Source organism: Nipponia nippon, unplaced genomic scaffold, assembly GCF_047370975.1.
Source record: "Nipponia nippon isolate SJK-2023a ecotype South Korea unplaced genomic scaffold, ASM4737097v1 scaffold_7, whole genome shotgun sequence".
Classification (NCBI taxonomy): domain Eukaryota; kingdom Metazoa; phylum Chordata; class Aves; order Pelecaniformes; family Threskiornithidae; genus Nipponia; species Nipponia nippon.
In genome coordinates this window covers 20,271,703-20,286,452 of record NW_028262391.1, presented here as the reverse complement: position 1 = coordinate 20,286,452, position 14,750 = coordinate 20,271,703, and the positions used below count along the sequence as shown (strand labels likewise).

The following is a 14,750-nucleotide window of genomic DNA, read 5'->3' as shown; positions in this document are numbered from 1 at the left end:
GACAACGCGATGCTATACAACAGTTTCCCTAATGCACTTGAGTTCTGTAAACTCCTGAACTCCCCGTGCTTCAGTCTCAGACTTCAGTAATCATTCTCCAATGTTCAGTACATCACCACACAGATTGACGAGACTCGACCAATCCTACGTACACACCAGGGAATAAATCCTACTCTCTCCTACGTGTAGTCTGAAGAGTGTTTGACCTGTAATGTCTTAGCCATTTTGTAGAAGGGATGGAAGAAGGGGTGTATACTCACGCAGCTTAATCTGTGAATTTCTCCTTGATTCACTCGCCTAATGGTCCTTCTCTTCCTCCGCAGTTCACTGGGCTCCCTTCTGAATCTCCCGCGAAAGCTCATTATATCCGTAGGAATCAAGCAGCAAACAAATCTCTCTTTAAAAACTGTGCTCCTTTAACCTCTTTCCTTCAGCAGCTTCAGCATAACAACTGGAAGCTGTGTATACTGTTCAAGGGGGAAGTATGTCTAAAACTTACGACTGTATCCACAGTAACTGAACAGAAAGAAGAAGAAAACCAGCAATAACTCACTTCTTCCGGTGAATAATATTCTGCTATTAAGGCGAGAGTGTCTCATTAAACCATAAATACACCCAGCCCCCACCTCCAATGCAAATAAAAATAGGAAGTTGTAGAAAAAATGCTTGCAACTGAACATTTATCTTTGTCTCAAAACCCATTACATCCTTTCTCCTCACCACCCTCCCCGATTTGAAAGCCAAACCAGCTGCACTCTTACTTCGTGTGCACGTATGGCTGCAAGCTCAAAAAAGGCATTCACAGAAAAAAGGCATTCACAGAACAGCCACCTCCTACCGAGCCCCTCGGTAGCAGACTTCAATCACAGAGCACACAGCAACAGGTTTGTGTTGCCGGGGCCCAGAATCATCTCCGCTTTTGGACCAAGGTAACAGTTCCCCTTTCAAAGTGGCATGAAACATCGGTAAGAGGAAGGACCCTGCAAGCTCCTACATCTGCAGACAGTTACAAAAAGGGAAAAATAGAGAAATTTATATGCTAATATCCAAAATACATTTTTGGCTTGTAAAAACCTGGTTTTAGAAGTGCATGTCACCTGCCAACTAAGCAAAACCACTGCTTGCTTCAACCCTGCTCCCACCTCAGGTGAGAGTAAATCTGCCAGTCAGAGTCAGCTCCCCAGATGCTCACGCAGGGGCGACCACAGCAGCTCCCCCACCCCACTACCTCACGCGGGGGCAATCACAGCAGCACCCCAACAGGTCAGGAGCCCCCCACTCTGCGGCAGTGCCTCAGAACCGCAGAGGCAGTGGGAGCAGCGACACGGGCAATCGAACTACTCTTAATTAAGGTAAGGAGACTCACCCAATGCTCAGCTGTCTGAAGGCTGGCAGGGCACAAAGGTCTTTTAAAACTGAACAAACCCCCTCAGTGCCCACACGTGCACACACACACACAGAGCCCCTTTTCTTCTCCTTTGTTCCAGCTGAGGATTCATCCTGCTGTGGCAGCAAAGCTGCATTCCCCTATGCACATAGTCTTTATGTGGTGTGCATTAGGTGTTTTATTTTCACTTAATATCATTGTGCATAACTAAGACAAATTGATAAGTTTTTCTGCTTTTTCATTCTGGATTTTTTGCAAATTGGACGATGAGCATCTTTTTCACAACTTGTTTCAATTAAGTACTCTGTCTGAGATCTGCAACTCTACTCTGAGTGCCATTTTTTTTCCTTTTTCTTTCCAGCAAATAATTCTGAGTTCTATGAACTCTTTCAGCATTAGTAACATTTGATCCAAAGTAACAAACCTCTGCAAAATTTCCACATGATTGTTCCACATGCTGGATTTCCATGCCAGGAGAGCAGTCACACCGAGCCTAGCGCATCTGACCTGAGCACTACAAAACAACGCATTGGTCTGATTAGTTTGCTTTTGTCTTCCACAGTTAAAAACATGGTGCAACTTCATGAATTAAAAACCCATCTCATTATTATCTTTGTCATTTAGCTTTGCCTTTGAGAAGATCACCTCCTTGAAACTGAGTGTTACCAGCCTGCTGTGTGACTGCTTAAGGCAGATTTCACTGTACTCCTACTTAGTGGTGAAAAGCATCTGTGCCTGGCACTAGAAAACAGAAAAGACAACAGAAACCCTTTGCCAAAGTATGCAGACATTTCAAGTGGCTACCAATATAGCACCGCAACCTTAACCAAGTTGGAATCACTCTTGTTTTCTCTCTAACCACCACACTATCTACACTGAGTCCCAAGCGCCTCTCACGTAACATAGTGAACGCAGCTGCCAAGACAGGAGGTCGTTGCCAGAAGTTAAATTTAATGCTGGATCCATCAGCTCTGCTGGCTTCACTTTAAGCAGGTATCAATTCCTCCCAGAGGCTCCTTCGCCTACTGACTCCTTTCTGTAACTGTCAGACAGGGCGAGCTGAGCTCCATCTTTCCTTTCCTTGGGAAGGCTCTCTCCCAGCTTCCCGCCTCCAGCCGCACCGAGAAGCCCGTCCGGGCGTCCTTTCCACCAAGATAAGCGGCACCACCGCTTCCTGAAACTTTGATGAACTTGTGTTTCTCCCAAATAATACAAAAGATTAACTTAGGTTCAAGTTTCCAGCTGGTCCTTATCCATTTTACTCCACTGAGTATCTTTTGTCCAAAGGATTTTCATTCCTAATATTATTAAACCTCATTTATTTCCATATCTCTGACAGCCAGTTTTCAGACTCAGTGCTAAAGGCACTGAGCGTTATATTTTCTCAACACGAAGGCATTAAAAGGTTGAAGCAATGAAATAACAAATAAGCTACAGCATTCACACAGAGATATAAACAGAACTAATAGTCAACAACTGCAAATAAAGATTCCACTTTCTTAGATCTGTTTTGAATGCAAATCCCTCTACACTTGTAATAGGGAATAACATCAACAGTCAAATGTCTAATAATGCTTTGTCCTGTAGCAGAATTACTAAGCAAACTTGATTAGCATCAGTGTGACTGTAAAAGATTTCCTAATTTTTCCTCAAAGACTTCTCTACCTCTTCGATTAAAGATATGATCATAAAATTGGTTATGGTAACATGAATAAAGGTCCTGTGCTGCTTTTAAATTCAGAACGATTATGTATAAGGTGAAAAGTATTATCTATACCTCTGGTTATCCCAGGAAAAGAGCTATCTGGTCACAGGAAATCCACAAGCCTTGGTTTACATTTGTGAACTGCTGTATCTGATTCATACAGTCAAAATACAGATGTTGAAGCACTTCAGAAAATGATAAAATATGTAAGGCAGTCAATTCAGTGTTTAATTGCCCTCTGCCCTGCCGCCTTTGCTGAACATTTTCATCTGTTCCCAACATTTTGAAGAAACGTATTAATATCTAAATAGGAAAAATAATACACTTGATACCTCTACTCCTGTTAAGAAATAGCTATGCATTCCCCTTGCTTCAGAGCCACTAGCATTCAGTTTTCTGATAGGGGTCACAAGTTCTTTAATAACTTTTTTATTCTCTTTTCCTACATTTCTTCTAGAGCCTCTGTCCAACTTAATTTACTTCCCTCTTAAATGCATTCGTTATCATGCTTCACTGACTTCAGTTTGAATCTATGATATACAGCAATATGTAAAACTGTATTGCTGGACAAAACTAATCCACTGCTACAGTATGTCATGTAATCACTGGAAAATGAATTTCACTAGTGCTTTGCTAGGAGCCATACAAAGATACAAAAATTCAGTCCCTAAAATATGTATCTTCAACTAACATAAAAGATATTTCAAAACAGGCTAAATATTTGAGTTGCTGTGTAGCAAATACTGAGTTCACCATACTGTCCTTCTACAATAATATAATGTACCAACTCCCACCAAGAAGGATCGAGAAATGAAGCTTCAGTTAGCCACGCTAGCATTTTTTTTTTCCAAATTTAGAGAGCGGAAAAAAAACCCCAAATTACACGCAAAGATTGAATTCATAGTGAGTTTCAGGGAATGAATGCTTCCCTTCAGCTCAGGACTTCTGTCTAGGAGCAATGCTAACATGTACAAACAGAGTGCAAGTCAAAAACATAGTCTTGACTTATGCCCATGTATATAGAAATAATTGCACATCCATGGTCATTATGCACCAGATTCTGACTCAGGCCTTTTGTGTAACAGATTCGAAAAAGACAGTTTAATTAACAAGTAAGAAAACTCCTTTTGCTGGAACAAGCTGCATCAACTGTGTATTGTGCCTATTCTGAAATTAAATTCTGAAATGAAAGACAAACCTCTCGTAACAAAACTTGCTTCACTTATAAACTACGACCACTGCAATGACAGTGACACTATCATTCAGGCAGTCTCTGCAGTGTAGACCAGTACTGAGAAATTTGGCTGACAAACTTAATGCTTCACCGCTTGGCAGAGTACAGTACAGATAAGGTATCCGCACACCTCCCTTGAATGGCTTGTGGCGTTTCCAGCACGTCAGAGTTCTTGGTAGAACCACAGCAACAAAGTCGTTGAAGAAAAACCAGAGGATGCCAGCCATACCCAACACCCAGCCCTTGGAGCAGAAACAATTCTGTACTGTGCAACCATGATGTTAGCACATGGCCAGCCAGCAGCTATCAGCTCAGGTATTGGTGAGAAGAAGAAAAAATATGGTACCCTGGAGAGGGTCACAAAGGGCTCCCTATTTTTTTTTTTTTTAGTTTTTAAATTTTAAGATTTTTTTTTTTTAAAAAAAACACAACTTACTCCACGTAGCCTTCCAGCCTTCTGTATCCCATATTATGGATATAGGGTGCAGAAATGACAAAACTTGGAGACCTTGCTAGCATACTCAACTACTGAAACCAATAACAAGGAGATTAACACAGTTGTTATCCCACAACATGCAGGCAGTGCCAGTAGACAAGCTATATTAATACACACTGATGCTGCTTTTCATCTATTCCTCACCTGGTCTTCAATTTCAATCCTTCAGCAAGCCCACCATCACTGTCTGTCACACCCCGAACGGTGCAGCAGGCCAACGCCGCCAAAAGGCAGTTATGCATTTGGACAAAGCAAGCTGTATCAGACACAATTTGCTATCCTTTCTGTGGTCAGAGTGCTTGCTAGGAAACTGATTGCAGGGAGTGGCAACACACTGCATGTGTTTTCAGATATGACTGCCAAAAATCTATTAATGGGACTGTGAGACTAAAATTGAGGCAACAATGACTGGACACCACACATTCATCTCATCTGCATCTTCCACGCACTGGGAACAGCACGTGCTCTGTAGTGGTTTGTGAATGCACGTAAAAACTGCGCTTCCTAAAAGCTTCATGTTAGCCAGGTAAAGCAGATTACTACACTAGGACCAGAAACAGATAGGTGTTTTTCATTAGCACCTACCAAAGAAGACAGAAAGCCCTAGTGACCTCCACCCCAATCCCTTTGTCAAAGACTGAACGTTCCCTCCCTGTCCCCCCAAAGTCATCGTCCCCCCCCTGCCCCCAACCAAGAAGAGACTGTCTTTTGGAATTAAATGCTCAGTATTGATCCATGCTTTGAAAATGTCTTAAAAAAAAGGGGGGGGGGGGAATATAAAACCAAAACAATTTAAACAGAAAGGTAAAACAATTTCGTTAGGAAAAACTACATATGAAGCAACCTTTTGCAAAGTCACTCTGGTATTGAATGAACTGGAAGCGAATGACATTGTTTTTAGAAATATGACTCCACCTATGGTCTAACAAGTTAAGCTGAAACATCAACCTTCGCATATAAACACTCCATAAAGTCATTAGAGTAGCTGATGCTTGCATTCTGCCTACACATCCATACAGCTAGCTCTGACCAGGCAAAGGGCTGGGAACCCATCACAGGTAGGACAACATCAGCACACAAGGTGAGCTCTCCAAGGCGGGGGAACAGCATCCCTGCATAAATACCCATGAAAAGAAGCCCCTTATATTTGTCAGAGCTCTGCTAACAGATCTTTCCAGACAGCAGTCCCCCGACATCAGTGACTCCACCTACGTCAATACATTTCTTTTCTTCCTAGCCCGACAGCGCACTCATCTCAGCCATTCCCTCCTCTGTGCCTTCACCTTCACTTCATGCCCCAGATATTAGTGCACTCATGCGGAACAAATCTGTGAGAGGCTGCTGTGTGAAAGGCTAAAACCCACCCTCTGGTTGAACCCGTGGCGCCAGGAGCCGTCCACAGGCTGCACTTGCCAGTTTCTGTGTGCTGCCAGAGCCGATCAGATTCATCTGTGGCTGAAAGCATCCCCTGGGGGTGTGAGGAGAAGGCCTTGGGGAGGGCCGTTTGGCAGCTCCCAGCCTGATCTCACCCACAGCGCCCAAGGGCCCCTACAGCACATGTATTTCATCACCTCAAAATGGTCTTGTAAGCACTCACAAGAGCTTGCTGATAACGTCCATGCTCCAAAAGCCACTTACTACGCCTTGGCTGATTTTACAGCTCCTAAAGAATGTCTCGCTGTTCTCCCGTTTGGGAAGCTGAGCCGGCAGCAGTCCCTCCCTCTCCCACAGCCAGGGAACACCGCTCCATGTGCACACACCTTGCCACAGCAATGTTTATACCAGCTAACCCTCCAAGAAAATACTCGAAACAGCTGCATCATTTCAGCAGATTTCCAAGCTGGAAACCCACCTGCACCTGGCACGAATATAATATATTCCCTTGCCACTAAATGGAGACCTGTTGATGCAACCCCAAAGGCCTCCAGCTACAGCTACACAGTATCACTTACAGAAAACCAGTATCGTTCATCTCATGGTTGCAATCCTTCCTCATCCACCCTTTCAGCCCTCTGGAGAAAGCAGCCACTTGGGGAGCAAGAAGAGAGGGGGTACTGTGCCGTGGTGCTACCAGCTGGTCCTCTGCAAGTGTGACAGTCCCTGTTGCACAGCGGAGCCGCAGACTTGCATACAGCGCAGCTGAGCGCATTATCCATGGGCTTTTGTTCCGAGTATCTTTGCACAGGTTGGATAGAAATAGGGCTATACTTATTCTCTTTAGCAAACAAAATGCTGCTTCTTACATCAGCAATCAGGTTGGAAGAATAAACTTCCCATTAGCAATGTTGTCCTGCTGATGTGTAAAGAAACAAAATATGCAATTACTTTAATTTCTTCTTTAGTTTGATCCATTGGGAAATTTCAAACAAACATTACCCTTTTGTTTTCATCTACTTGGACTGGAGTCAGCCCTTGATAACAAAACACATAGTGATGAAGGGCCATAAAAGGCGATTAAATAATTTAATCATCTAAATTTACTATCTCCAGACATGTCGATGCGGCTGTGATTTTGGCTTCCGCTGCATGCTTTTCTGATTGTAGTTCTAATATTTGTTATTCATGTCTGTGCTACGTTGCAGAGATGATTTTTCTTTTTCTTTACCAAGAAAAGCTCAGCTCAGACAACATATGGCTTATAAAGAGAATCCACATTTTCACCCCATTTTCCAGCTGGAATAACTGAAGCAAAAGGAGGTCAGGCAACTCACTTATTTACTCAAGGTCACAATCAACATCTACAATGCCATAATATTGATAAAAAATACCCTGGGATCATCTTCATTGTTTTTTCTAAGTACTAAAATATACTCCTTTCCATATGTATGCAAGCTGACTGTACAACCATTACTGTGTTTGATATCACATACTTCTAACATATATTCAATGTTACAAATTCCTGTACATTCTCTTCTAGCACCTGTGGGTATCTTAAGCAATTAAGAAAGCAACTCCATACAATAATTCACCATCTGGATCCTATAATTGAAAGCTAAATAACGGCATATTGGAAGAGAGGAAAAGCACACAAATTTCAAAAGCAGATAAGCAAGATAATTTCCTTATTTCAGCAAAAAAGGAGTGAAATATAAAACCCCGCAAGTCAGATTTACATTAGTTAAGTTTGGTATGTGGAAAAGAGAGAAAGACAACTTGCATCCTTTTGACATTCCCCTTCCCTTACTGATCTCTTGGAACACAGAAGGCAAAACACTGTAGTCTAATAGATAGTGTCAACGCTTGACATAGTATTTCTCACTCTGACATAACTTTCTGTACACCCAGAGAATTGTGTCACCTTTCCAGGCTTTGTTTCTGATTTCTTAATTAAAACCTCCTAATGCTAACTGAGACTTGTAACAAATGTGCAATCTCCAGTACTACCAAAATAAGAAGGTAAAAAACTCTAGGAAAATACCAAAGTGGCAGTGGTTCAGATCCCAGAATGAGCCCTACAGTTTGTGAAAGCCTGTGTAAAGTTATTAAAACTAAATATAAACCAAAACTCAATGAAAAAAGAAATATAATACAATGCATCAAGTTGTACTCCTTCAGTTATTCCATCCTCAGAGCAAGGAACACCCAGCGGACTGCTGCGGGTCCTGATGCACAGACAAGGTACAACACAGCCGACACACACAGGCCCATACACAGGGACCATGACTCGCAACGAATGCAAAATAATTCACGGGAGCAGAGGCAATCAAGCTGACATACTTGCATGTGTAAGAGACAAGACAACATCAAGTACGATACTATTTCAGTAGCAAGCAAAGTACTGAATGTTCACCTGGATGCCATGCTAAATTCCAGTTTATGTAAGCATGGTCATACCAGGTAGGATGAAAGTTCATTTAACCCCAATTTCTGCACCTGTGAGAATCTACAGATGCGCAGGTAAAAGTGCAGAAAACAGTCCATATAATAGTATTTCTCCTGAATACTCTTCCAGTTTCCACTCATGCAGGTTCCCAGCCTGAAATGGCATCTACATATTTACTAGTTCTCAAAAACTTCTCTCTCCTGAATTCTTCCAGTCATTCTTCAAACCTCTGCAGACACTATGGATGCTAAACATTTTGTGGCAGGGAAATCCAGTTTTAATATTCATTCTGTGATTATTTTTTTTTTTCCTCCAAACTTGCCCCCCATTAGTTTTATTTGATGATCCCTACTTCTCTTGTTGAGAGCAGAAACTGCAAGCCAAGTCTACATGTCTCTGACCATTATTATGACTTCCATCGTATCCCTTCAAAGTTATTTTGCAGGCCAGTCCAGGTCCAGTCTTCATCTACATACGTAGTCATGGACTAACTTTGCTGATCCTCCTCACCCTCCTCTGTGATTTTCCAATTCCAGTAAGTCTGTTTCGAATTGTGAGAGGTATTAAAACCCTCCCAAGAAGCTGCTATGGAACTCTGCTACCCAAGGATAGATCAAAAAGCAAAATTTATTTATGATTTCTCAGTGAGCTGGAAAGCAGGACCAAAACTATGTCATTCTTAACACAGTAAAGCTGCTCTAAGCTTCCAGATCCCAGCCTCTGCAAGGCAGAGAGCTGAATCATAGTCATTCCTCTTCCTTCACCTTCTCCGGATGATTTTCTCCCATGGGATGAATGTAAGCCAGTATTCCTGCCCTTGTGTTTCTCTCCACTCCCATGTCTTGCTCTTTGTATTCAACATGCAAAGACAAGCCCTTGCACCTTCACTCTTGCCTTATCATCAAACGTGAACTGGTCATTGGCAACCTGACTCTGTACCAAGAGGTTTTTTTTAATTTGGAAATTCTGTTTGGTTTTTTTTTTTTTAATTTGGAAATTCTGGAAAGTCCAGAAAATTCCCTCTTACTGTAGAAATAGCTGGAACATCCTGACTCTTATTTCTATTAAGCACCACTTCAGCTGTGTACAGAAGAATTGGTCAGGAAATCAGAAGCTAAGAGGTTAACTTCTGATTTCCTACAAACACACACTACAGCCAGGCATAAACAAGTGCCAGAAAAGGATGTGGATGGGAAATAAAGCAGAATTTGCTGCAGTTCCTCCTCACTCAGCTCCTTGTTCTGCCTGAAACACTGAAGACACGGTCTGACTCAAGGAGCAAATCCTTTTGTGAAAATATTTCCAAGAAATACAGTTGTCTCTTGAATGCATTTTACAAAAAGCAATGTTTAGCCACCAATTCAGATTCTTTTTGCATGCTCATGTAACTTAAAATTGCCTTTGATTTTGTTTAAAAAAAGGAAAATTGGCAAGCACTTAGTAGTGCAAAAGCTTTTGGCAGCTTAAAAATACTGTGTAAAGAAACTTCTCAGCGGGAGCTGGTACAAACTTTTATGTCAACTCATCTCTCAAACATTTCACTTGGGCAGGTCCTTTTTGGTGCACTGTTCAAGAACTGGCTTTTTTATATAGTGAAAACATTTTAGAATTACATTTTATTAACCAATATTTACAGCTTCATTAGATTCGGAGAAGTAAGGCAAAAACATATTGGTACAATTCCAGGCTTGGATTCACTTTTATCTTTTATGTAAAAAAACAGAATTAAGCACGTGTTAGTAAACATTTTATTACTTCCAAATAGTTCTTCAGTCCAAACTGTGTTCGTGAATTTCCTCTGTATTTCCAGACATTCTGCTATAATATTTTGTATTTGCCCAAGTGTTTGAGGAACGAGCATGCTATCTGTCAGAGCTGCTCGGTCGGCAGGTTTCTGAACAAAAGCAGGTGACGGATGCACAAACACTCCAATCACGAGTCCTTCCCCAACTGACTCCCCAACTTTGCTACGTTGTCAGCAGACACAAAGTCAGGTGCTACAAGGGGCCAATGGCCATTACAAAGAGTCAGATGCATCATGAACAACAAAATATATTGTATATCTTCAATACTGGAAAATGTATTCATTAAAAGCCTGCACAGAAACAGTAAATGTTTCCTACTGGATCTACCAGATTCAAGGCTAGGATTACTGTCCCTGTATCTTCCACACATCTGCTGCTCACATTCATCTGAAGGCTGTGTTGTGGAGCACATGTCTAACACCTGGGAGCAGACAGCACACGAGGGACTTGGCCTCTTTCGTAACAGGCCAGTTAAAAGATAAAAGGAGACCCAACTGCAAGGCTGTAAGGCCAAAGAAACCGGACATTCCTGGCAACAAACAAGCTTTTAGATAACTGCTTAGATCACTGCACCTCCTAAAGGCCTCTGCCCTTGCTTAAAAGCAAAGAGCTAACGGTGCTCAATAGCCGGAGGAACTCAAGCACAGCAAAAGCCAAAACAGAGTCACAGCCTGAATAAGCAAATTCAGGCACAAGCGCCAGCTGGCGGGTGGAGAGACCGAACAGGCAGCTGGATGCTCTGTGCCTGGTTGCTTTTTCTAGGGAGCTCTAGGGAGATGAGAAAAGGCTCCTCAAGCATGTGGGAGAACGGGTTAAAGACAGGGAAAGAGCTAAGGCACTGCAAAGAAAGAAGTGCAGATCAGCTGTGTGAACACTTTTTATTCTTTACTTTCAAGCCAAAAGTATCCAAAAGTGAGAAAAAATAGGCCTAATTCCAAGCTCCGTTTCCCCCAAGAACTTGTCCTCCTCTGTAATCCCATTAAGATCAGATCTCCTATAGAGATAGCTGCAATGCATGTTTACACATGATTTACTAATGGAAGAAACATGTCAAAAAGGACAGTGGAGCATCTGGTTCTAGGAATCTACATTTCACTAATTAATCTCTTTACTGTTAAGGCTTACCCTCTGAAACAGCTAATTTTAGCACATAAGTCACAACCTGTGGAAAACATCAAAGTAACACCAAGTCCTTATTGGAACACCAAAGAAAGTTACGAGGGGTTGGTGACATGATGTGCAACTCCCACCATCCAAGTTTCATAACTAACCACTGATTGATCCAGCAAGGTTGCACACATTTTCCACTCTAACTTCATGATTTCTTTTTTTGGAGAGAAACACGCAAGCAGCGCAGAATTACACTTCTGAACTTCTTGACTTAAGTCAAAAACCTATTCTGCTGGACGTATAACGGAGAACTGAATTTGGCCGTCTCATCTTCAAGCAAGTATCAATACTAATGAAAAGAAAATGAGTACAGCAGTTGACAGATGAGAAGTGAGGAAAAACAAACACCAAAGGCATGAAGTGTTCAATTCAATTGGTTCCATACACTGTATTCAGAGTGATCCCTGAGGCAGAAAGAAGTCTGACAAACATTACAATGGCTATTTTTCATCGAAAACCACACACACAGAATCTATTATGTTTTAAGCTAACCACAAATGGGCAATAATTATTAACAGACTGCAATTGCAGAAGATATTGCACAGAAATTCTTTCTGTTTAGACAGAACATAACATTTTGTTCTGAACAGGCACCAAATTAACAGGATGAAAAAGTACATTTTTTTTTATAATATGTATTTATTTACAGAGTTCCCCAAGTTTAAAATAAGAGTCCTAGCAGAAGTGAAATAATTAAGCCCCAGAAAAATGAAGGAATCAGTTTCTTTCTGACTGGAAATGTGAGCACGTACGTACAGCTACCACACCTCAGCGCAGGAGACCACGGTCCACGGTCTGAGCCAGCTTCAGCTGGTCTAGATGTGGAATAGCACCCTGCGATGATGTCAGACCCTCGCCACCCAAAACATCTTGAAGTATTCATGTGACATGCTTTTTGGTGCTGAATCCTAATCCTTTCTCCACCATGGTATTCCTCACTCCAATCACTAATTCAAGCTGGAAGCCTTAATTATTCAAGGAAGGCATTCAAAAGCTGAAAGACCAGGAACTGTTCCTGTATTTCCTAGACACTCCATCTTCCTTAGCTCCAAACGCTCAGAAGACACCGTGCCTGTTTCTGTATTCTTGAAACAACAGTGCTGCAGTGAACAAGAGTTCAGTTACTTAAGTAGTTTGGCAGAGAATTAATTTCTTGTTTCACTCACGAAAGCAGAGCTGCCAGTTAGTACTAGCTGATAGGCTCAAATATGCTGAAATGCTGCTTAGCCTTAGAAATGAAATCCTGCCTTTTGCCTTCACAACCCTTTCTTTGGTTAAGGGAACATCAAAACCATTTGCCTGTGTTTGTGCAGTTCCTCTCAAGCCACAGGAGGTATTGCAACCTGGAACTAGTCTGTATTCACCCACACACTGGCAGTCATTATCTAATAGTCATGAAGTGGTGATGCCTTCCGTCAAAACCTTGTATGATTCAGGAAATGTAATCTAGAAGTCAGAATCTCTTGAGGGTTTTTAGAAATCAGGTGGCAACCCCCTTGGGATGCAGAGATCACCAATGGGTGATGTGTAAATGTGTAAAACCACACTGGGTTTTACGGCACACAGTAATCACACTTCAGTTTACACCGTAGACATACTCACAGTATCTACTCCTCAATTTATCTTTCTGCTGCAGCTGATGGTGGAATGGTTCAGCAGCTGCCACTAAGGGAAATGACTCCTGTTGCACGGTGCCATGTTACCCTGCTTTGCTGGCCAGAGGTTGCTGGAGAGGCTGCGGCACAACAAAGACTTTCCACATGCACTGAAACCAAATGGTTCTGATAGATGGAAGAGTATGAAGCGTGGAGATAAAGGCTCAGAGATGTTTCTCTTCATCTCTCATGAGCAACGGAACTTCGCATAGGGCTTTTGTCTGAAATGTGCTGAACTGGAATTCTGATTTATTTAAATTGGGTTTAGACCAAGTGTATTAAGATTACTGTTGTAAAGAAGAAACTTCATGGAAGTGAGGAATATCAGGAACAGTTCTGTCACACTCCATTCAGATTTCCAGTTCACCCAGGAAGGGAAAGGATTGCATTTATCCTGAAGTCAAAACAGAAGACAGTTTTCCGCTTTGGGAAGGAAGGGGTGGAAGAAGGGCAAGGGAGGAGGGATTAACATCGGTAGGAAGAAGTATGCTCACCATGAAGCAAAAACAAAGCTTTTGACAAGAACAAGGAGTGAGGAAAAAGCAGTATCAGAATATCTTGATGTGTCAACATAGAGTAGTGGTGGCTTGCCCTCAAAAATCAAGTCTTACCAAAGTTTAACAGCAGTGTGCCTAATTAATTTCAGATGAGAAGAAATGGCATTTTCCACTTGGCTTCTCTCTTTCTCATCACTGAACTCTTCCTCTCTTACACACCGTCTTTGCCTCCACAGCTCTCCCTCTCCCAGCAGCTTTTACTTTGGCAGTACTTTCGGTTGGCCGGTTTTTCTCAGAGGGCCCCGGTTTCTTTATGGCTCCCTTCCTCACTCAGCATACCTCTTACAGGGCATAGCTGTTTCCAAGCTAAATCAATATCCCCGTGCTTGCAGCCAAAAGCCTGAAATGGACTGTAGACTCAGCTATATGCATTTAAATCCGGATCAGCTCTACTTGGAGGATTCTGTACCTACAACAGCATGAAAAATAAAGCCCAGCCTGGCTCTGGGTGCTGCAGCCAGCAGCGAGTTAATGCCAGTGAGAGGCAAGGGCTGAGGACTGGCACTGATGCCATTTTCTGAAAACATGAGTTTCATTTACCATTCCTTTGTACACTTCTTGAACCAGCTGCAGCTCACCATACTCAGCAGAAGAGAACCAGTCTATCAGAGCCTGGGCCAAGGACAGTGCATACGCATTAAGACGACAAGCGCTGCCGCCACCACACTGCTGCTCACCCTCCCAGCCTGAGGCTCTCCAGCTGCCGCGTGCGGCGCAGATCAGTGCTCCAGCTGCGGATGCCCGCAGGCACACGCTCGATGGTAATGCAGTGCAAACACCTCAGCCGTGCTGGGGGCATGCATGAAGCATTGCAGGTGGATTTCTGCATCCTTCTGGCTCGTACGCACTCCCTGCGCTGCGTCAACCTGTCCCCGGTGAGCTGTGGACAGTGGTACCGCTAATGGGAGACGTGTTCCT

The 14,750-nt window shown here is 42.6% G+C and overlaps 1 protein-coding gene across 11 annotated transcripts in view; it reads right to left on the bottom strand.

Annotated features, from left to right (window-relative positions):
* Positions 1-14,750, bottom strand: part of DOCK10 (dedicator of cytokinesis 10) — a 165,015-nt gene that overhangs the window by 113,790 nt on the left and 36,475 nt on the right. For 2 of the 11 annotated variants that reach the window (XM_087739068.1, XM_087739069.1), the window contains exon 1: positions 261-562. The exons of the other annotated variants lie outside the window; for them this stretch is intronic. In XM_087739068.1, the coding sequence (XP_087595194.1) occupies positions 261-362 (102 nt within the window). In that variant the 5' untranslated portion in view covers positions 363-562. Of the gene's footprint in view, positions 1-260; positions 563-14,750 lie in introns of those variants that run through there. 11 annotated transcript variants of the gene reach the window in all.